Source organism: Harpegnathos saltator, unplaced genomic scaffold (assembly GCF_003227715.2).
Source record: "Harpegnathos saltator strain DR-91 unplaced genomic scaffold, Hsal_v8.6 scaffold255, whole genome shotgun sequence".
In the NCBI taxonomy this organism is placed as follows: Eukaryota; Metazoa; Arthropoda; class Insecta; order Hymenoptera; family Formicidae; genus Harpegnathos; species Harpegnathos saltator.
The window spans coordinates 2,011,920-2,035,463 of NW_020230045.1; the positions used below are offsets into that span (position 1 = coordinate 2,011,920).

Consider the following 23,544-nt stretch of genomic DNA (forward strand, 5'->3'; position numbering starts at 1 on the left):
CAGCCGGCTGGGGGAGGTCATCGAATATTAGAGTCTACCGTGTCTGATGTACGCGGGATTGCAAATATTTACAGTCACTATCTTGAATTTTTATGATCACACACGGCAAACGCGCCGAAGGTGCGTTTACCGTCGATAAAATGCGATACATCGCGAATACTTCCTAATATTTGCGAGCAACTTTCAACGCGGTGTGTTTGCAGACATTTGATAAACTGGCGCTTCCTCCCGAAAGTCCCCTTCGCCCTTTTCCCTCGCGTTTCTCCTCCAGTCTGTCTTCCTACTTCTCTTCCTTGCTCTCTCTCTCTCTCTCTCTCTCTCTCTCTCTCTCTCTCTCTCTCTCTCTCTCTCTCTCTCTCTGTCTCTCTCTCTCTCTCTCTCTCTCTCTCTCTCTTTCTCTCTCTCTCTGTGCACACAGAATAATGAACGCCCTGCACACGCGTCCGTCCGTTCCTTCGTGTAACTTTGCGTTCCATTTCGTGAGTTGATACGCAGTTATCTATCTCCTCCGATCGAATTAAATCCGCCGGGATAAACGGCCAGGCAAAGCGCGATTGTCGGATGGTGTTTGGCGAGGATTATGGCGATCGGTGCTCCAACAAACGAACGGATCGATGAACGTCTGGAGAAATTACGGTAGCGACGCAGGTGTAACTCGGAGAGTGAGATCGCGAGTTAATCATTGGTTTAATGGCGACTGTTTACCGGTATTATGTAGACTACGACTTGGCAAAATTAGCTCGATCCTTCTTCCTGAATTTTCTCGATTAGAATTTCAGCCAAAACGAGCGGAAAGTGGCGGTATTTTCGCTCGAGGCAACGCTGAAAATCGCGAAGCACCGCCTCGCTTGAAATTGCGCGAGTGAATGTTTCACTCGAGCTTAGAGCGAATCCTGACTGTCTAGGAGCGAATGCTTCAACCGATTAGATTATATAAATGTGTTCTTATGACAATTGAACACACCAGACTTGAATTTTGAGCGTGAAAATATTCACGTCGACGATTCAAAGTGGAGAATTTACTTTATATAATTGTATAAATGTGTTCTTATAACAATTGAACATACTAGACTTGAATTTTAAGTGAAAATATTTACGTCGACGACTCAAAGTGAAGAATTTACTTGATATGAATGAGAAATTGCTGAAACTCGAGAGACTCGGTGGTCGCTCCACTCGTGGAGTAAAATTTCACACGGAAGAATCTAAACAGTTAGGATGGTTGAATTATCGATCACCGTTTGCCATGGCGATTTTATATCGTATTTTTTACGTTATAAATCATGGGACACTTCTCCGTATTTTCGCAAGATTCGCATCGCCATATTCTCATATGCCGGAGTTATGGAGTTTACAAGTTTTCGCATTTCAAACACGTACGTCTATCGGGCCTCACTTGGAATGCTTGGGATTTTATATCCGTGAATTTCAGTGCCGCCAGGCCTCCTCGTCTCTCTCTCTCTCTCTCTCTCTTCTCCGCCTTATCTTTGTATCCGCAAATTTTTGTGTCTCGCGAACTATGCATTCTAGCAAGTTACTCGTCGCAAAGCTTGCACCCGCTTCTACTCACCCTCGTCCTCTCTTATCAGCTCGCCCTTCTCGTACCCTCGCCTCCGCTTAAACTTTCACGACTTTGGATTTTCGAATCATCTTATCTTTAACTTTGGCAAGTTCGCAATCCGCAAATGGTACGTGGTTACACCCGCGTTCAAGGTTTTTTTCTTTCACGTCAAATCCTCGAGCAGGGCAAGATAAATTTTCTCAAGCTAGGAATTATTTTTCGCTTGTGCGCGGAAAAGCTGCAGAGATACCAGTTTATCGAGTCCCTTCTGTTGATCTCGCTGGATAATTATGAGCAAGCAGCACGAAAGAATGTCTGTAGCTATTCTTTTGTGTAGGCATAGTTCGAGGCGAAAATATACGAAGGTCGCTAAACTAATAAGATACGTTAAAATCTATCAACACCAATATTAACTAATCAGCGTTAGCTAATTTAAAAAAAAAAGACGCGATACCTCGACCTATAATAAATCTCGAGGTATAATAAATGGTATGATAAAGGTATAATAAAGGAGGAGACATATATAGAATACTTTAACCGGCGGGTGTACAATGGATACACAACCCATGCAATTTTAATTCGAGTCTAACTCAATTTCCCAGAGACAGAGCTGAGGCACTTACGCGCGCTTGCTTGCATTGTCGCGGTTTGTTCTCTCTCTCTCTCTCTCTCTCTCTCTCTCTCTCTCTCTCTCTTCGCTGCACTTCCCAACTGCAATTTCTCACAGCCGCCAAGCACGTAGTGCCGGTACTACGTCCGATTTGCTCTATTTGTCTTCGTATGCGCGCGATTCCCCGCGCATTTGATGTACGGGTAAAATTTGTCGCGGGAAGCGCCGATACGTTCATACCTCGCTTCCGTCCTGTCACCTTCCGGCGGAGTTCTCTTTTGGTCATTAAGCTTTTTCTCCGCCCGCAAGCTCGCGTTTCCTCGCATTTGCCACTGCTGCTGGAGAGACGTTAGACGCGCGGCGAAACGACCGCGGCGCGGGGACTCCCAGTATTTCGGCGAAATAATTTTTTCATCAAAGTCCTACCACGTGACGGGATTAAAAAGGGCCCGGACAGTCGCCGGTCGAGTCTTTTATTCCCGCCACTGTTGCAGCCTCTCTCACGTCCCGTCTTTAATTAATCCGAAAGCCCGTTCAACTTTAAAGTAGCCCTTTGAGTGACTATACGACACGGCCATAATGCACTCATTATCAATTGATAATTTCTCGTGTCAACGTCGCGAGGCGACATTCGCTAATGATTTATCAATTTTCCACCGACGCGACTGCGCTCTTTTTACTCGATTTCCCGTCGCTTAAATCGTTATGTAGCGCTAATGAAGTTTTTACATGAGAATATAAAATCGCGGGTCATCGATAACAAGAGTTCAATAAATAGTTCCTGTGTGCGCGCGAGCGCGTTCTCCACTTCATCGGGATCATCCACGCACTTGACATAATAATTTAATCTATTTCCTTTCATTTCCGCCACTAGAGAGCGACCGACCCAGTTATAACCGCAAACCCTATTTAGTTAGGTTAGGTCATGACGCTGATGTCGCGGCACGTGATTTAGGAGCCGACGGCCATTGTCCGCGCGGCAGAACCAGGTCGATTTGCAGTAATTTCATTTGTATTGACTGAGAGACATATCTCGTGGCGAAAGTTACTAAAACTTTATCCGCCATATCCTCTTGCGCGCGAATACGCCCTCCTTGAGGAGCGCAGGGATTTAACTTTATTACATGTCGGAAAACACAGCTCAATTCACGACACAGTTTGCAACTGTGCCGCCTATCCGACGAGTATCCAATTTATCAGCGACATTGATTTATGGACTATCCTAGTCGCTGTTGAGTTTAATTCTTCCAAGGGAACGTCGCCGCGGGCGTTTTTTATTCAGTTCGCGAATCTCGGCCGTAGAATTTTACACGTCGGAGTGTCGAGTGACAAGAAATTGATGCTGCGCGGAGCATTCGGAGCTGGTCCCCGCGCGAGATTCAATTTATTCGAGACAATTTTCACCGACGTACTCCCGAGATACTTCCCGGAAAAGAAACCGCGGCTGCCGCGATAGCGCGAACGTTATCGGCCGGGCATACATTACATATACAGAATACGAAACAAACAGGCGACGCAAACGGGGTGACGCGAACGTTGTTTCTCCAAAGAGCTCTCGCGAACGTGTGTTAAGTTGGCCCCGCACTTTTCGAATTTTGTATTCTCTCGAATTGTGCTACGTTTGTGCCGTATTGTGCCGCAAATCCGCAACTCTGTAACTCAAAGCGTACTCAAGAAAATTAAGAAAAACTAAATTTTCGGTAGCCGCGCACTTTTCGAGTTTTGAGCTTTTCTTTATTGTGCCGTATTGTGCTAGATGTTTCTGCTGATTTGTGCCGCAAACGCGACACCGATAACTTCGATAACATTTGAGCAAAAAATAAGGACGAAAATTTGCCAGCCCCCCACTATCAAAAATTTAGTTTTTCTTAATTTTCTTCAGTACGCTTTGAGTTACAGAGTTGCGGATTGCGGCACAAACGTGCAGAATAATGCAGCACAATTCGAGCAAATACAGAATTCGAGAAGTACGGGGCCAACTACTTCACACACGTCTCTCGCGAGTGATTTATTTCACGGGGATCGCCGCATCGCAAGCAACACAAGAAACGACGCAGCGAAGGGGAGCGCCAAGTATTCGTGATTTTCGAAGATAAGAAAGAAAAGGGAGTACAAAAGAGAGAGAGAGAGAGAGAGAGAGAGAGAAAAGGGGGAGAGAACGCGCGTAGCCACTCATCTTTCTAATCAGTCATCGCGTGAGTAGCAATCACAAAACTCGTTTCTACCACGGGCGATCTTCGCGTCGCGCGTTTCCGAGCTCCGTCCTTTATCAAGCCAAAAAGCAATTCGTTATGAGGACGCTTTGTGCAAACACGACGCGAGCAATCTCATGGGAATCTCGCGACAATCTCGGGGGCGAGCATCGTCACGCTTCACAAAGCCGTCATTATTGAAGGCATTATTGAAATATGCCGGGAAGTGTCGCCGCGTTTTGAAGACACTGCGAGACCGAGACTGAGCGTGAGATCGCGCAAGATAACTGCAAAAACTATGAAGAAGTTTCGCGTCGGCGTAAGCCGGCCTCCGTCGCCTCGGCTGACAGATCAGTCGCGGTGTTGTCGCGGCATGTCGGAAGGATCACGGTCGCGCGTTTGCTTGTAAAAGCAACGCATTACGACCTGATCCAGCTCATAACGGCCGATTCGCGAAGCCCGAGGGTGCGAGAGAGAGAGAGAGAGAGAGAGAGAGAGAGAGAGACCGGAGAGAAAAAGCCGATCGATCGATCCGTGCCGCCTCTCGAGCGCGACCTCGGAGCGCGCCCGGCCGGAGAGTGGCCCGACCTCGAGTAGACGTGCCGCAAAAAGCGGCTTGTAGCCACCACCTTCGCGACGTCAATAAATATTTACCCTGTTTTCATCCGTCGTTGTCGGCGCGCTCGTAATCGTGAGTGCGACGATCGCGCTCGCGATCGATGGATATGCAAGGATTCGTCCGCTCGCTCGCTCGTTCGCGCGAGGAACGGCCGAGCGAAACGAGTCGTCCTCATTTGGCGGCGACCGAATCGAGTGCGATAAATATTTACGGATATTCCCCCGCTTCACCACGAAATCCGGCGCCATTGTACTTTGTAATATTCGCGCGCGGGGCGGCGGACGGTTCGCCGCACGATTCGGATTCATCGCAGATGTAATTTCCATCGATACATATTTATCGTTCGTGCTCTCTCCCCCCTCCCTCCCTCTCTAACTGTCTCTCTCTCTCTCTCTCTCTCTCTCTCTCTCTCTCTCTTATCACTCGAACAAATCGCAGCGATAATGGGATAACCGGGGTTGCGCCCTGAGCTACAAAACGACGTCTACGACGCGTTCTCTCTCACTTTTCCTCGCCCCGTGTCGTTCGCGTGATATTTGCCGTGGATTTCCTATCGCGTGCGCGTTATCGCGTGACGTGACGTGTCTGAGTGAGCCTTTTTCGGCCCGATCTCCACAAATATACTCAAGCAAATGTATTTATATGTGAGAACGTATACGGATCTAATGTGCACGAAAATAATTTATAAAGAAAGCACAAAGAAGCGGGGAGAAGGGCGAATATCCTCCGCGGTAACGTGAAAATAAATGTTCGCACACAGATGAGCATGAAGAACTTTGAGTATATATATGTGTGTGTGTGTGTGTGTGTGTGTGTGTCGGTGCGCTATGCCCTAATTTCTAGTCTCGCACAGCCCTTAATTGGCCTGCTGGCAACATTGATGACGAGGGTCTGGACATTTCATAAGGGTCAACCGGATAGTCCCATTTATTTCGCGGTTTTTGCCGCGGGTTCGTCTGTGTATGCATGTGTATGTGCAACATACAACGATCACTATCGCGATGATTGTCAGTCTCTCTGACGCGCTCTATGAAAAGATATCCTCAAATAATCTGACTCGTCAAGTATCACGCGTCGGCCGCGAATTTCCCGCTCGGCAACGCACGCGTTGAAATGAGTAGCCGGTTGCGTCGGTCGGCTCACCGAGTCGGGAATGTTGCAAGGAGAGCGAGCGAGAGAGCGAGAGAGAGAGAGAGAGAGAGAGAGAGAGGGAGAAAGAGAACCGGCGGGAGTTGCTGCATTTAATCAGCTTTGGGGAAGATGTTATCCAATCGTCTCTCGTCACCGTTTTCGCGTGGATAACCAACCAAAGCAGCCCGTCGTTGCAGTTGCCGCGAAGTTCGGGAACTCCCCGGGAACGCCGGTATGCGAACAATCGTATCGCGGAGCTTATTTCGCCAAGAAACCAGACATGATAGTCGCAATCCGCCATGCGCGCACGTGCACGAAAGGAGGAAACTCGGGGCAATCGACTGACCCGAGGGCGCCGTGTCGGCAATTCCGGTTTCGCCTCTCTTTGTTCTTTGTAACTTCTTTAGCACTTCTCGGCGCAACAATTTCCGCGACTCTGGGACGCGTCACAAAAGTAAACGAGTCGCGCGTTTTCTTCTCTCTCTCTCTCTCTCTCTCTCTCTCTCTCTCTCTCTCTCCCTCTCTCTCTCTCTCTCTCTCTCTCATCGGCGTCTCTCGCACGATCGGGGAATTTTTATCCGGCGTAAAAATTTCAATTAAAATTTCGATCGTATCGGGAGCGTTTTGTCTATATAATTTCCGAACTCGTGGAATAAAATATTTTAGTTGGCTGGCGTGTGAGCTGAAATGCGAATTGTCCGCTGAAATAAGTTTTACACATTCGACGCTGTGCGATTTGAATTTCACTCGCGGTTAAGAAAACGTATTTCGTCCCCGAGGAAGAGATCGCGTAAAGACGCATGGAGAGTCGAAGTGAGAATTCGTTCTCCCGTCTTACAGACGCGGTGATTATCAGCGGGGGAGCTGCAAGCCCGCTCAACCTCACCACGTGAGATCGTGAACGGCCGGATCTCCGTCGCTCCGGAGGAAAGTATAATGTTCTCAGCTCAAGAGAACATTTGGCAATCGGGTCTCGACCGAGTAAAGTATCTTATTGAGTCTATAAAGGGAACAAATGCCAGGAGGAAGGGAAGAAGGAAGTAATGCGCGAAATCATGCGTCCTGAACGTTACCCTCCATCAAATTTCTATCTCGAGCACTCATCCCCCCTCTCTCTCTCTCTCTCTCTCTCTCTTTCTCCCTCTGGCAGGACTGGCGTGTCATAAATTTTGCCCTTACAGAAACGCGCGGTCTGCTTTACGTCAAACACATCGAATCCTTTCACGCCGAAACCGATGTAAAATAACGCAATTTCCGCGTAATTTAACGAGATAAACGTGGCAGCGCGCGTCAATTCGCGCGAAAAAGATTGGAAAATGCGGCGGTGTATTGATTGTCAAGCTTATCTGAAGATATCTATCGCCGTCGTGTTTTCATCTCTCGCAAGCGCGATAAATCGAGATCTACCTTCGTTTAATTATAATTAAACGCATAATTAAATGCACGGAATATTCATCCGTGCAAAGTACGAAGATTTGGCTTCTCCCTATATTCTTTTTCTTTTTTTAATATCGACCACTTAACTTGATACTTTCATTTGTAACATTTAATCCTAATCGACGTTGAAGACTTCTGTCCGTAGAGACAGTTTTTTGTAAAGATACCTCATAAATGTCAGAGCCCGGTGAGTGGCGAGGGGTGAATTACCTCGCGCTTCGCTCATTATTATTTTCATTGGAAAATTTCCACATAATTATCGCGAGCGGAGAGGGAACGCAATCTCCCTCGTGATGGATAGCCCGGTGAAAAAAAAGCCGACTCACTTGATTCATGTACGATCTGACGAACTCCATACTCTGGTCCAGGGCATAAGTGTCGCTGCTGCAGGAGTCGAGGATGAGAGCGCCCAGCGTTGTGTTCGGCAGGAGTTCCGTATCGGCATTAATCTCGTCCAGTACGTACAACATGGCTTCCAATCGTTGCATGCCCTTCTCTTCCTTGACGGCCCCGCACGGTGATTGACCGATGGAGCTTGCGACCTAGATAAATAAATGCATGTCGGTTAATATTTAGAGTCCCGCGTTTTTTACGACGTCGACGTCGACGGAGCGATATATCGTACAGTTCGGCAAACTTTTTTTAAAGAGAGAGCTTTTTCTTCAGAAGCACGAAATGATCGGACTCGAGACGCCGCGGCCCGGCCGGCCGTCTCTCGCGGCGCCGCACAATCGCAAATTTCAAAACAATCGCGCGCTTAATTCGCGCGCGCAGCGAGAGGCTCGGTAGACGGATAATTCGCCTCTCTGCGCCGTCGTAGTTGCGCGTGTTATCTTTTGAATGACGAGCTATATACACCGTGTGAAAGGAGCGATACGCTCCGCGTAGGAAAATTAACGCGATCCAAAGTTGCCGGGGAAACAATGCCGCAACCGGTATTATCTGAGGAGCGATAGCGCCGAAGGCGGAACGTTCAATTTCGACGAATTAATGCTGTACTTTTCCTCCGAGCCGTTCTCTCTCTCTGTCTCTCTCTCTCTCTCTCTCTCTCTCTCTCTCTCTCTCACTTCTTGCGTCTCGGCTACAATGGAGCGCGTGTAACGCGCAGGGCCAGGACTAGCCCGCCTCCTCCAGCGGAGGGATGAAATTACAGGGAACTTCGACCCCTCGTCGAATCCTCTCGAACGTCCCGCGCTACTCCGCGCGGCTTGACTGTTGACGTCGAGTTCAAGGAGAGAGTATGAGAAAACTTATGGATACAGCGCACAATACAGCGGGCAAAGCCGCGTGGTGATGTTCCGCGCGCGAGCGTATAGAGGGATACCGTCAACTCGAAAAATACACAGTTCGGCCAAACACGCTCGTAAATCCCGGCGACAAGCGCTCGCGAAGCCCCCTCGTTGATTTTAATGTTTGCGAAATCAGACAGACCGGTCGTTCGTTCGTTCGTTCGTTCGTTCGTTCGGTCAGTCGGTCGGCTGGCCGGGAACGCTGACCATTCTCGTTGCCGAAGAGATCGCGGAGCTCCCTGGAAACGAGGCTTTTAATCTCGGCAAAGCCTGAAAGCTGTTTTCACGAAAACAAGGGACGAGCGAGGAGAGCAAGATTACAAATTTGACTCGCGAGATTCAGCCTTTAATTCATAATGTGTGCGCGTGTACGTTTTGTATCCTCGATTTTCCGGTCCACTTATTTCGCATTTCGGGAGCCTTCATTGTTAATATCGATAGCGCTGTTTGCTCGTTTATTTGTTACAAACGGCGGCGTTTGTAATTGCGATATGTAATATTAGCGCATCGAGGCAAGCGTTCGCGTATGTGTTTACACGCGTCAAGCGTCAAGCGTTGCGTGGCAGTCGGGGAAAACAAACATCGACGAAACTGTTCGCCAGTAATTTCAATATGATCGCGCCTGTCGGTCGCGCGAAGCGAGGTAAACCGATGTTGAGTCAAGCAGTTGTCGGGAGAGACGCGACGTAGTCGCGCGCTGCCTCCGCCGAAACTCATCCCCGGAAAAACTAATCACCCGTAAGAATGGCTCGGCCGTTATTCAGCAGTCGCTGTAACGCGCGAGCGGCAGCGGGAACAACCGGGGCGGCGAGCGCAGGAAAGTTGTCCGTCTCGGCGGAAGTTCGGTGAACGGCGGTTATTTTGCACGACGAACTACTTGCGCGACGGCGATGAATCAGCCCGAAGTTTTCGATATTATTCCACCTCCACGGCTGCTCGAGGCGACACTTCGCAGTCGCGTGTTTACCGGTGCGCACTTTGCGCAACGCTCAGGCCAGCGGCCGCGAGCGTGCTCGCGAGAGCGCGAGAGAGAAGGGAAATCTGAAATCGTCGGGAAAAGCCGAGGGCGAGACGATAACGAGGAGTTTCAGCGATCCAGTTCTCGCTGGAGTTTCGTGAAAACGACCGGTGTACACTGATAGAAAAATATAGTTGAATTAACTATAATCTCACTATATTTTATAGTTCATTTTGGCGTCAAACATATTTTTATGGTTTTATTGTATAGTTGGGGGAAACCTGCAAAATATAGTAGAGTAAACACAAATATATACTCAATGATTGTCTTAAATAATTGTTTAGTTATTTTTACCACATATATGGTAATTTCTCATTCACAAATATAGTGAGATTTAATATTCATATAGTTACATCTGTCATCATTTAGCAAATATTCTGGTAATATTGACTATATAAAAGAGTTACTTTTACCTACCATTTTATATTCGTATCCATACAATAATTTTAGTTTAACTTACTATAATTCTTAGTAAAAATATTATATGGTTGGTTATATCGTAATTATTATACCGATATTATGGTAATACTTACTATAAATATGATATTTTGGACTATAATTTAGTTACTATATCATTATAGTTCCAAATATCATATACTTTTCTCTCAGTGCAGCTTCGCGTTGCGAAATCGCTTCCCTTCCGCGAGCACACGCGAAGAAGAAGCGCGGACGTTGCATCGATCGCGCGCTCGATCGTGTCGCGCCTTTAGATTGCGCTTCGGGACATTTAATTGGCAAGACGACAAATTGCCGTACTTTTACATTCTGTATTCTTTACGTCGACCGAGATGTTTCTCGTCGTGGGAAACGCCAGGTAGAGATTCCGAGAGTTTCGTCCACGAAAGAAGAAACGTTCACACCCGTGCATTGTGCGGAACCGCGTCGAGATTACCACGTCTCTGTTATTTTTTAATCACTTCAAATAAATATATCGTGTGCTTGACGCGCACACACACACACACATACGCGCGCGCGTGACAATTTTTCACGGGAGAAACTCGCCGAAAGTCAATTTTTTTACAATCTGGAGACTGGTGCGTCCTCTCTGATTCAAATTCAGCTTGTATCGTCGCGCGGAACCGCTCGCCCGTGTGACTCTGCGCTCCCCTTCCCTTTCAATATGTGCTTTTTCAGCGGAATATCCCGCGACGACGATATGATACTCGATATGTACACGGCACTTAGATGAGGTTTCGATGTTTCGCTATATACATCGTCCCATCTGCACCGACGATGACGTGACGTCAAAGGCGGAGACCCAAGGCTTGTTACGTCGAGCTCGTGCATGTGTATTGCGTAACCCATGTGTCGGACAATTTCGAGAGCTGGCTTGTCTCTCTCGTGTGTGTGTGTGCGAGCGCGTAATAAAATATCTCTAGCCGAATACCGTGAATCGCGAATATTATTAAATATACGTGACCGAGCGATGTTCACGCCGGCTGAATAAATAAAAACGTCGCGGGGCGACGAAACGAGGTCGCGTGACTTAAGCGACAGCATCTCTCGGTTGATCGTTATTTGTCCATTAAAAGTGCGATCTTTCTCTCTCTCTCTCTCTCTCCTAAAGAAGCATGCGTTTCACGTACTTTCATACAATACACAATGGAATTCCGACGGACAAAAAAGCGATTTTAATTAAGAGCCCGAGGCTCTGCCATATATCGTTCGTTTTTTGCAAATTGCGAAACTCGTGTGGAAAAAGAGAGACGGAGGTAGAAGGGAAGGGGAGACGAGATGAAATTCAATACACATATATAATCCCCGTTAATTGAGAGCGAGAGTAATTGTACTTACAAATAGAGCGACTCGTCGCGATTGTTTCGACGAAGGGTTTTGCACGCGGTGAGAGAGAAATGGAGGAGCTCATCTTTAAACAAGCGAAAACGCGCCTTCGGCCTTCGGGAATCGCTAATTGACACACACCTTACGATTTCCCCTGCACTCTCGCGAACGGCAATCAAGTATCGCGCCGTTAGTCAATAGTAATGGACGCGTCTTGACGACGAACGGAAATGTTTATTTGTTCGCCGGCGACGCTGCATTCTTACATTCGAGACATTCGTTATTTCCAAGTGGACGAGCTCGAAAGAATGAGAGGGCGTGATCTTCGCGAGGCAATTTGAGACGAAAGAGCGCAGGATGTAGAGAGGTAAGGATGCAGTTTCGCGGATACGAGTGCAACGCGCGCGCACCGCAGTCAGGATGTGCGCACATTGACTCGCTCCGAATAAGAGACGGAGCGTGATGGAAAAAAGCCAGAGACTTTGTGTCTGCGCTAATGTATGCGCAGAAAATCTCAAATACAATATTTCGCTCAAATACAATATTCTCGGCGAATACGTAAAAACGCCACTCACGAACAGAGCGACTGCAAGACGACACGTCGCGGTTATTTCGCGGATGTATCAGGGTATTCTTTGTCACTTTAAAGTATATCATCTAAGAATGCAATGTATAAGAAAAGAAAAGAGCACAGGAAAGAGTAACCAAGTATATGCGAGTGAGATGTTAGTAACGCTGATGGGCAAAAAAGAATATGAGAAAATGTCACAATGAAGACTTCAAGGGGAGAATTATATGCGAAGCGGGCCGTTTCCAAGGCTGTTTTTACGAATCTTTTTAACAGAAACGGTAGGATTAATGGACTTGAAATTTTCACAGTATTTAATTCATTAATACTCAAAGTATAAAATAAATTTGTTACTATCTGTATGGAAAGTACACGTAAAACTTTAAACGCGTTCTTCTGAAAACACCATTTTCTTAAACTGTCGACGCAATTACGCAAAAACTACTGAATCGAATAAATTGAAATTTTTACACAATATACAGTAGACATGTAGTTTTCACCCTTACCTTGAACAGTTATATTTTATTTTATTAATTTCTTTTGAACATGATTACAAGTTGAAAAAAGTTTCATTTTCGATATTTTTTCTTCGTACAGTCATTAATTTTCCAAACTTGGTTTCACTGCTTTAATTTTGGTACGAACTATAATAGCAACCGTATATTTTAAAAATCTTTCCCATTTTTTGGTTTCAGAGTAGTGAGAAGCCCGGAATTATGTCGACTATGAGCGAACATAGAGCTCGCAAACGGATGGCTGCATTTTTATCTATAATTACAAATTGGATCGGTTCTTGTGATTCAATAAAATTTATTTTATACTTTGAATATTAATGAATACACCGTGAAAATTTCAAGTCCATTGATCTTACCGTTTCTGTTAAAAAAATTCGTAAAAATAGCAGCCTTCAAAGCAGCCTGCTCCGCAGGTAATTCCGCCGTTAAGACTTCCAACGTGACTTTGTCGTAAGAACCGAGGAAAAGGGAAATGGGAAAAAAGAGAGAGAGAGAGAGAGAGAGAGAGAGAGAAAATCTACAGGAAAATGAGCAAAAGAGGAAAAAGAAAGCACACATATGCATTACTCGCACACACTCGTGCGATTGATCAAACGACGAGGGCGCGGATTTATTTATCGGGCGCAAACGGCAAGCGTCTTTCGTTGCCGTTTGCGACTTGCCGCGACGGAAGTTACCTGCTCGTGCATCGGGAAGATCCCGCCGAGGATGATGTCACCGTCGATGCGTATCAACTTTGAGCCGTCCTCGCCTCTGTTCTTCACGTTGTAACACTCGCTCATGATCAGGAAGCAGCACATCCACGGCAGGATCCTGCGCAAGCTCATCTTGATGATCGGGACCGGAGTGTCCAGCGGCTCGCGGTTGACACCTCGCTGAAAGCATGAAGCGAAACACGCGCGTCGTTATGCGAGTCATCTCTCTCTCTCTCTCTCTCTCTCTCTCTCATCCCTCAAACTGTATGCATCGCTAACGGCGACGCTGCCACCTTCTTGCGCTTCCACGTACGACGGCGGAATCAACTCGCGGATCCTTACATAATCCCGGCCGCATTAAACTAACATGAGGATGTTGGAAAACACCGAAGCGAATATTGGATTAACGTGTCCGGAATTGCGTTCCATTTTTCCGGGTCGAAACAAGGTCGAACGTTGCCGATCGCGGCGAACGCTCCGCCGTGCCGCGATCGAGCGGAATAAATTCACTGTACGGTGCAAATAAATTTGTCCGCGATGATTGAATCTTCCTCGCTCCTCCTCTTACGATCTGATTTATTAGCGTTGTCGGCAATAACGCGTGTAAAGGCCGCTTCTAGGCTATTTGTAAGCGATGCTTTGTATCGAAAGTTTCAATATCCGCCGAATGACGTCACATGTAATCCTTCGCTTGTCCGCTGAAAATATGACTTTATGGAGAAGGTGGATAGATCGCACGCGGTATATCGTATGTGTAAACTGCTCGCGGAGACGTGAATATATACCATGCATTATGTATTCGTCATGTCTGTGTCTATTTCGGAAGCTGCCGTGCGAATGACGATTCGCCAAGTCGTGATATGCTCCTCTCCCTTTCTCTCTCTCTCTCTCTCTCTCTCTCTCTCTCTCTCTTTTTACGGTAAATCTGCGTTGGAACCTTTACGATCCAAATCCGGACTTGTTCGTCCATTATTGCAAATCTTTGCTCTCGGATTATCCGGGTACATTGATTATCGTTTTATCGTTCCGATAATTTTGTACGAATCGGTACTTCGTGTTTCCTTTTCTCTTCCGCATATAAATATTCTCCATGACGTTAATATACAGAATGTGAAGTTTTGCTTCTTCAGTTCACGAGAGCACAGCGACAAAAGCGGTATTCCTATACACCTACACAAACACACACACAGACACAACGTAACCGTAAAAGTAAGGAGAGATATGTACAAGCATCTTTATCGTTTCAGACAGTTACTCAACTATTCCTTACTTTCCCTCGGTATATAGAATACATTGTTATCGAGATGAAGAAGAGCGAGATTTACACTGGCTTTTCTTCGGATAAAAGTTATACCGATATACAGAGCCGCTTCGCGTGTTTCCAACTACGAAGACGCTTAAGCTAGACGCTATTCTCCTTTTTTCTCTAATCCGATCTAATTCGGCTTAGGGGTGTTACCGTCGCGCACGAGGATCAAAGTAATTCGCCCCGCCCACCCCTTCTTTAATTACTTCGTTGCCCGTTGTCGTAATACGACCTTACGTCTTCATCGTTCAATTTTCTCCGCACGCGCGCGCGTGCGCGCGATCGACGTCGCGAAAGCTTGATTTTCACCAGCGAATTTTCTCCGGCCGATTGTATTCGCTTCGCTTCAATCCTCTCCGCTCGTACTTCGTTATATCATCGAGAGACCAAAAGCTCCGGTCGTTAATAAGTTTCCTCTCGCCCTCTCTCTCCATGTCCCTTCCTCTCACCTGTCACATTTTGAGGCCGGCGTTCGTGATTTCATGTATTCCGAATAGGGATGGAATACAATACAATAGAAAATATCGATATTTCATATCGATATTAGTAATATCGATACCACTAATATCCTTATTTTTGACTGTGTACCTACTATATATTTATTTATTGATTTATACTTGTTTATACTAAAATCTATTATAATTATCGTTTTTGGAATGCGTCAGAAATAGATGTATTCCTAGTCATTTCATAGAAGAAAAGGGAGGAATACACAAATACATTGACGAATTGCTCAACCGTTGTATAACCGTTGTATTTTCTGAACGCAGCCTTACATTTAAGTCCGTCTTAAGTTCACATTGAGAGAAAAGTATATGATATTTGGAACTATAATGATATAGTAACTAAATTATAGTCCGAAATATTATATTTATAGTAAGTATTACCATAATATCGGTAATAATTACGATATAGGCATAGTATAACCAACCATATGATATTTTTACTAAAAATTATAGTAAGTTAAACTAAAATTATTGTATGGATACAAATATAAAATGGTAGGTAAAGTAACTCTTTTATACAGTCAATATTTGCTAAATGATGACAGATGTAACTACATGAATATTAAATCTCACTATATTTGTGAATGAGAAATTACTATATATGTGGTAAAACTAAACAATTATTTAAGACAATCATTGACTATATATTTGTGTTTATTCTATTATATTTTGCAGGTTCCATGAACTATAAGAACTTTTGGTTGACACCAAAATGAACTATAAAATATAGTGAGATTATAGTTAATTCAACTATATTTTTTTATCAGTGCATGTTTAGATACTATGTAGCCAATGAAATGATTCATACAATATCTGAAGATGAACTTAAGATGGTTTTAAATATAAGATCCGACTATGAATATCAGTTTAAATGTGTGCAGATTAAAAATATTATTTGCTTAGTTTCAGCGACATTTTCGTTTAAGACAGAGTGCTTTTAACAAATTGCATGATATGTACGCAAATTCAGAAAGCTTCTTAAATTACCCGCACTCAGGTTAGCATAAAAGTACGCACTCCGAGCAAGTGCGCCTAATAACAGAAAGTTACTAGGCATTGGGACGGAGCGAGTGCATGTCAATCGAATTCGCCATTAATTTGCAACGGTTTGTGACAATTCAAACGCAAACGGAACTGAGAATGGCTATGGTTGGTAGCGCTAGTTCCAAAAGTTTCGGTACGTTAAAATTTTCACCCAATAGAATACTAATGATTCGTATTGAACTGCATCGGAAGTCTGATATTGCTCTTGAAATATCGATACACAGTAATATTGAAAAGAAAAATATCGATATTTTAAAATATCGATACTGTATCGCCCATCCCTAATTCCGAAGCTTTCGCTAAGCGCGTTGTTCCTCCCCTCCCCCCACCGTGAGAAAAAGTTACCGGTTGTATGTACAGCCGCGTTCGCGCGTGTCTATGATTTAATTCGCTGCGATGCAAATGAGAGAGGAGGCTGAAACACCGGCGGCCAAAATGACTTCGTTCAAACGGATTCCACTCTCGCTCACGTCTTTACGGCGCGTGTTTCGGTTTCCTAACGTTTCCAATCCCGTCTTCCGAAGCGGCCATTCGAGGCCGAGGTAATTTTGCCATTTCCTCCGGGGGCCTTCCGATTAATTCAAGATCTTCGCGGGTTCGTCGTCGTGAGTAAATTTGCCGCGGGTTCTTTGTATTTAACATCCTAAACGACGACGACGGCGGCGACGACGACGACAATTAACGGGTAATTTCACGCGGAAATATCGCGTTGACGAGCGAGATAATTGCTCGCATTCTTATCTCGCGAATTAGATTCGCTCCCTTAGGACTAGCGGTCTTCCACAAGGTGATCGAGGACGATGCACAGCACGCGATCGTACATTTCAGCTGCGCTTCGACACATAAACGTCGATTTCACGACGCGCGATGTAATCCGCGAAACGTCAGCCTTCGGGTATGCATGAAGTTTATAATTGAATTTGCGCCCGCACAATGGTTTGTTTTCCAACTCGTAATATATTTACGGAGTTTATTCGATACTAGTCGCCGTTTTATCGACAGGATAGAAAATAATATCCGTTTTAACGGACCGCCAGCCGTCCCCTCGGCGGCTCTCGAAACGTTCGATCTCGTGTCTGCGAGCGATCTTACGCCGATTGTATCGAGATTGTGTCCGTTAGTGTGTACCATCAATCACGCGCAAAAACTAGTTTATTTGCAATCGATAGTGCAGTCGATAGACGAAATATACGAGGCCCAAGGCGGCGAACTACTCTTCCGCTCTATTAGAGTACCAAATTTCTTTTACACTGCACCGAAAAAAAGTATTCCGCTTGTTTTGAAATTATTTCGTTTTGGACGCGGAAATCTCAATTTATCGAGAGAAGCAGGTCCACTCGTTGTTTATAGAGTTTCGCGAGTGTGCCGAGAAATCTCTCGAAATTCTTGAAGAGTTGAAAATACCCGGCGCTTCTGCGCGATCGCGGTACATATTGAACAAACAAAATTAAGTAAAACAACTGTCCTCGAAAATAATTGTCGCCAGAGGTGCTTGACTCGATTTTTCACGAGCCCCTCTGCGGCGCTATCTCGTCGGACCACATTCGAGAGGGTACATGCAGCACGCTAAACACTCGACGCCTCGACTGAGATTGAACGGCATTGTATCGAACATGCCGGAATTCAGCAAGGCGTTCCATCGGCACCGGAAGAGTCTCATGAATATAGAACATCAATGCCGCCTGCGGCGGTGATCGCCGCGCGAATAATTTCGTGTAATTCCAATACCGAGGCGCCGCGCCATTGCCGTTTTATTAGAGTCGATACGGGCTATTCGAGCGTCTCTTTTCTCTCGCGCAAATGACGGCGATGTCGCGCGTACGCGTACGCGAGAAAGGAGACGCCGTCGCCGACGTGAGCGTGTTTTACGTTTTACGACTTTACCGGTAAGTGCCCGCCGAGGAGTACCCTTCGAAAGTGTTACGGAAGGTAGCCTCTGCTTTTCTCTGCCTCTTCTTATCCCCCCCTTCTCTCTCTCTCTCTCTCTCTCTCTTTGTCTCTCTCTTTTTCTCTCTCTCTCTCTCTCTCTCTCTCTCTCTCTCCTTCTCTTGCGAGCGGAGATATCGTTTTATTCCAGTGGAAGAGCCGACTCAAAATAATGTGTCGGCTATCTTTAGCAGGCGAGCGGGAAAGCGAATTCGCCGCCGGATAAAGGGGCGTAACGCAAAGGAATACAAACGAGTTTGAATGTCAAATAAAAGAGTGATCGATCGCTCGCCGGCTGTCCGGCTGCGATTAAATACGGATTGATTGCGAGGAGCAATAAAATTTTCACGATAACGAAATACAATCGCAGCCCGCATTCGAGCTTCTGACAATCCGCGCTCACTTTTTTTCGATTAATACACGGGCACAGTTGAGGTCGAGATAAAATGTCCGCAAATATTTTCTTTTCGCCGCGACGGGGTGTTTTTCTTTCTTAATCTTTCCGGACGTTGAAATGAGAATCCGGGCTTTCTCAGCTAAGAACGTCTGCTGACGTATCCGCTTGATACATGTGTAATAGGCTTTAGAAAGAGATTTGCCTGGTGAAATTTGGAAGTTTGGAAGCCGACGCAGCGATACTGAAGGGAAAGGATTACAAAGGGCGCTTTTTTGTGAGGTAATTTGGTCGATTCGATTGTTGATTCGCGCGATTCTGTAATTAGGCTCGAGGGAATCCAACTTACAGCAAAGGGAAGAAATCGTCCGTTTAACTTCCCCAATCAGTAATTGAATTCGCTTTATCGCTCCTCCGAACAGTCGAAGCTTATTTTCAGAGCTTTAAGAATTAGTGAACGATCAACGTTCCACCATTATGTAGCAACACTTGAAGTATCACAAGTATACATTTGTGAGAATACTCTCTTTAGTAACCAAACAGAGCCAAACAGATATTTAAACGAACACGGTGTGACTTGCGCCTTTTGATACATTCTGTATTTATTGTCTCGACTTGTACTAGTCCCGTCCGTTTATTTTGCTTCTTTAGGCAATAATTCCCCGCAGACGATTCTGCGTCAAACTTCGACTCCACGGCACGCGCTCGCTCAAAGACATTCGTCTCAGAGTCGCTTCGAGCGCAGGGCAAAGGGCACGTCAGCGGCGATAAGAGGGAAGCTGTGTCATTTTGGCGATGTTCAAATGATCGCGAACGAAATTGAGATATCTATCCGTGCGTGTAATCCTTCGATACACCGGCTCGACTCTATCTTCGCTTTGCCTCGTCAGGACGCGGCTGAGCGCCGACTGTTTTCATTTCTAAGGTGAACCGTGCCGTACCCTAAAAGTCCTCGGATATTGCGAACCGTGGAAGCGGCAAACGGACTTCAATCATCTGTCCCGAGGACTCCAAGTCTTCCCGCCTCACTCCAGTCACGTCCTTGCATCCTGGATAGTTCTCTCAATTCCGTACGGAATATTTAAAATACTTTATCCGCGCTTTGCTCAGCGTCTCGCGCGGCGTCTCGGCGGCAATCGACGGGACAGAATTCGAATATTTGTTCTGGTTATTGAGATCCGAGATATCATATCGATGCTTGCGGATGTTTATCAAATTATTTAGCACAATAAAGGCGTAATCTAATATAAAGCAATATTACTAGGGGATTGTTTTATCAACATTTAATTTGAGGACAATTTTGCACTCTGAAAATATACGAGAGGTGTATCGAACATTTTTGACTAAATGAATAAATTTGAATAAATGACTAATTGCACATACATAGCGATAAGTGTAAAAATTAAGAAAAGTTATATCGGAATAAGCATCTACGGTATGAGGCAAAAGTATAACAAGGCTTAGTTAGACATATAAAAATGACTAAAAAGGAACAAGTAAAATATAAGATATCGATATCCATGGAACTTGTGAATAATCACCGAGCTAAACAAAAGGAACGACTGCATTAGAGCACATTAAAGGCGTATCAATGCGTTTGTAGGACAAAATCTGAAGTTCCCTGATAAACGACCGGAGCTGATAGAAACCGAAAGTCGAGGGGTGGGAATTGCGTGGCCGCTGAAATCGAGCAATTTGTCACCGTCACGGTGGCCCGATGAAGTTTCTCGAAAGACACATAACTCCTCACACCGCTGTCGTATGTTCGGGAGGAAATCTGAATGGCGATTATCGCGAAGGTAATCGAGATCAGAGCGGCGCGGCGGCGAGGAGACAGAGATTCTCGGGCGATTTTTCAAGACTGGCAGCACCGTCTGGAGATCCGATATGAAATCTTCGCGCACGCTCGATTTATCTTTAACCGCACCGTTTAACCGGCGAGATACTTCCCGCGAGATCCCCTCTGCATATATTTGCACTTGAAAAATTAATACTTTTCGGCGCGAGCGCTTTCTTCAGCCACTGTCGTGCCGCCATTTATGCGAAAATAAATATTGCCCAAATACGTCGAGTGATTCGTAATATTGGTAGAACGAAGAATAATAAGATAAAGGAACTTTTCGGAAAGAATAACACGTGTGTTTTGTGCGCGCTGCCAGCGGCGGTAATGTCAACTTCCAGGCTGCTCGGCGTCGGTTGTAAACCAACAGGTTGTCGGCTGCAGCTTGCAGCCCTCCATTGTACTTATTATATGTACACATGACTTTTTTATATCTTGAAACGCGAGCAGTGTCATTTCACGGTATTTTATAGTTCGAAGATACAAACGTTATGTATGTACGTTTAGGACAAAGTTGTCTGTACTTGTCCGTTGGAGCGATCGAATCGATGGTTTTATCGCCCCGAGAACTAATATTGATATAAAGCACGAAGAAGTCGTTGATACCGTCACGACCATCGCCGTGCCGTCAATACGTGCTTTTATAAGTTAGACACAAGTTTCCCGCGGTAAAAGTACGAGACGCGCGCGCACACACACGTACACATATAAGAATGACATTTGTTTCTTAAGAGCAATCCAGCGTAAACTCGTTTAAATGTCGTTTCGTCTGCCATGTCAACACGGCTGTGCGTTTTTATCGAGTAGTAAAAAGCCGCAGCGGACGCGGAGTTACGTAAAACAGCTGTGTCTCGCTACGACAGTACGCGAATCGCGGATAAATAATACGCAAGTCCCGTTATTATAAATTTCCATCCACGTGTGCAGACAATAATAAAAATAGCCGAGAAAAGAGCAGACTCCCCCCCCCCCCCCGATCAATCCAGTCGTTGTTATTAGCTCGGATTACATTCCCTCGATGCAAGTCGTTGACATTCTCTCCTTTACTCACGAGTCCCCCTCGCGAGTCAGTCACCTACGTGTCAAAGGACAACTTTTTTTTAATATAGCGTCGTATGTCGCTGACACACCGGAAATTATTTATGCACGTGAGGCGATATAGGACTCGCACGCGAGTCGAAAGGAAACACGGCGGTGAAAGAAAAATACGCACGTGACGTGCGTTTAGTATGCCGCGAAAGTAAGAGAGAGAGAGAGAGCGAGAGAAAGAGAAAGAGAGAGAGAGAGAGAGAGAGAGAGAGAGGCGAGTGTGTATGCGAGGCGATGAAGGCAGAAAGGCAGAGAGAGGCAGCGACACAATACGTCGGATCTACATTACCTGTAACATCGTAACACGAGACTAAATTACATGAAAGCCACGTCGCGCGTCGGCGAAGCGGGAGATGGTTCTTCGGATCCTGTGAAACGCGCGACCGTAGTGCGAGCGAAAGATCGAAAGGATTGCGTTAGCTGCCAACGTTCGCGCTACCTCTTGTTATTTATGATCCCGCTATGACACGATGCACGTGCGAGAGCACGCGTTGCTTGCAGCACGGTGCGATAATAAAAAGGACAGGTGAAGCTCGGCGAAAGGAATCCTGATAGAGAGATTTGGGACGTGGTTTATTTAGCAGAGACAGAGAGAGAGAGAGAGAGAGAGAGAGAGAGAGAGAGAGAGAGAGAGAGAGAGAGCAGAGAGAGAGAGAGAGAGAGAGAGAGAGAGAGAGAAAGCTGAGATTTACGCAACATCATAAATATGGTCTCAACGCGTTAAGTCACGTCAAGTGCACTCCTGTGACCCGCGTGGCCTCTTGGCGAGAGGGACGTGTATACGATCCGTGCATTAGCAGAACACAGCGAGTTAATTATCTAGAATATACGCGATAGCGGCTCGTATTTACAGGGTCGGTGGGGAGGTGCGGTGGGGGAGGTGCGGTGGGGGAGGGGCGCGTGCGAATGTCGAGTGAATGGGATAAAGTTAAAACGAGCGTGAGAGAGCAATTAGAGAGCGCGAAAATATCGGCGAATCAAACGTCCGTGACGCGAGAGACGAGAGAGAGAGAGAGAGAGAGAGAGAGAGAGAAAAAGACGGATGAACTATAATCATAACGCGCGAACGTTTGATCGTCGTATTCGACATCGCGGAAAAGTCCGCAAGGAATTTCGCTCGACAGACGAGCCTCTCTCGCGCTCGAGCTTATCGCACGCTCCGATCGCGCAGCGGTAATAATTAATCGCTCGCGCGAAGTAAATCTCGCCCGCCGGCTGGGATTTCTACGCGGGAACGAGATCGCGAAATCGCCGTCGGCTGTTTGCGAAAAGAATCATGCCCACGGCAAAATTAATATGTAGCGCTCTTGGAGCGCGCTCGCGTGAGCCGCTTATTTTGGGAACGATGTAAATCGGACTCCAGAGAGAGAGAGAGAGAAAGAGAGAGAGAGAGAGAGAGAGAGAGAGAGAGAGAGAGAGAGAGAAAAAGAGAGGGGGGAGATGGGAGAGCACGGGAAGTTGTCGGTATTCACGCTGTAAATTTAGCCTCGATAGGCGACTATTTCGGTCACACACACATGATATAAATGCGAGGCTGGAATCAAAACAGTCGCGGTTACAGCTGGAGAGCGCCGGTCAATGAATTTTAAGCGGTATCCCATCGGAGTTAAAGTGAAATTGCGCGAACCTGCTGCGATGACGAGACTTGTGAATTCTCACGCGGACGGAACTCGCGCGAGCGGATGAATTTTCCGTATCGTCGTCGCTACCCTGCCTTGTCAACAAATCCAGCGGAATCGACGCTGTTGAGTCGAGCTAAATGAACGGATCGTGCAGGATCGGATACATTATCACATGGGATATACCCAAGTTTAATATCAAGAATATACGGGGGCTTTCTCTCGCGATTTTTCGCAAAAATACTCACTTTGAAATTTTAACGCTCAAGTTGCACGCTATCGACGTCGCGGACGTCGAGGCAGAAAAGGGCACGGAAAATCGATATGGCGTTATTCCCGATGTGTTCAACCGCCGTCCTTTGCATCGCGCCCTTCACGCGCGCGCCGCGTGTCTCGCCGCTCC

At 46.1% G+C, this 23,544-nt stretch overlaps 1 protein-coding gene across 2 annotated transcripts in view; it reads right to left on the reverse strand.

The window, feature by feature from the left end:
* Window positions 1-23,544, reverse strand: part of LOC105191861 (metabotropic glutamate receptor 8) — a 109,908-nt gene that overhangs the window by 79,037 nt on the left and 7,327 nt on the right. For both annotated transcript variants that reach the window (XM_025299270.1, XM_025299271.1), the window contains exons 2-3: window positions 13,400-13,597; window positions 7,877-8,092 (exon numbers count right to left, since the gene is read on the reverse strand). In XM_025299270.1, the coding sequence (XP_025155055.1) occupies window positions 7,877-8,092; window positions 13,400-13,597 (414 nt within the window). The remainder of the gene's footprint in view (window positions 1-7,876; window positions 8,093-13,399; window positions 13,598-23,544) is intronic.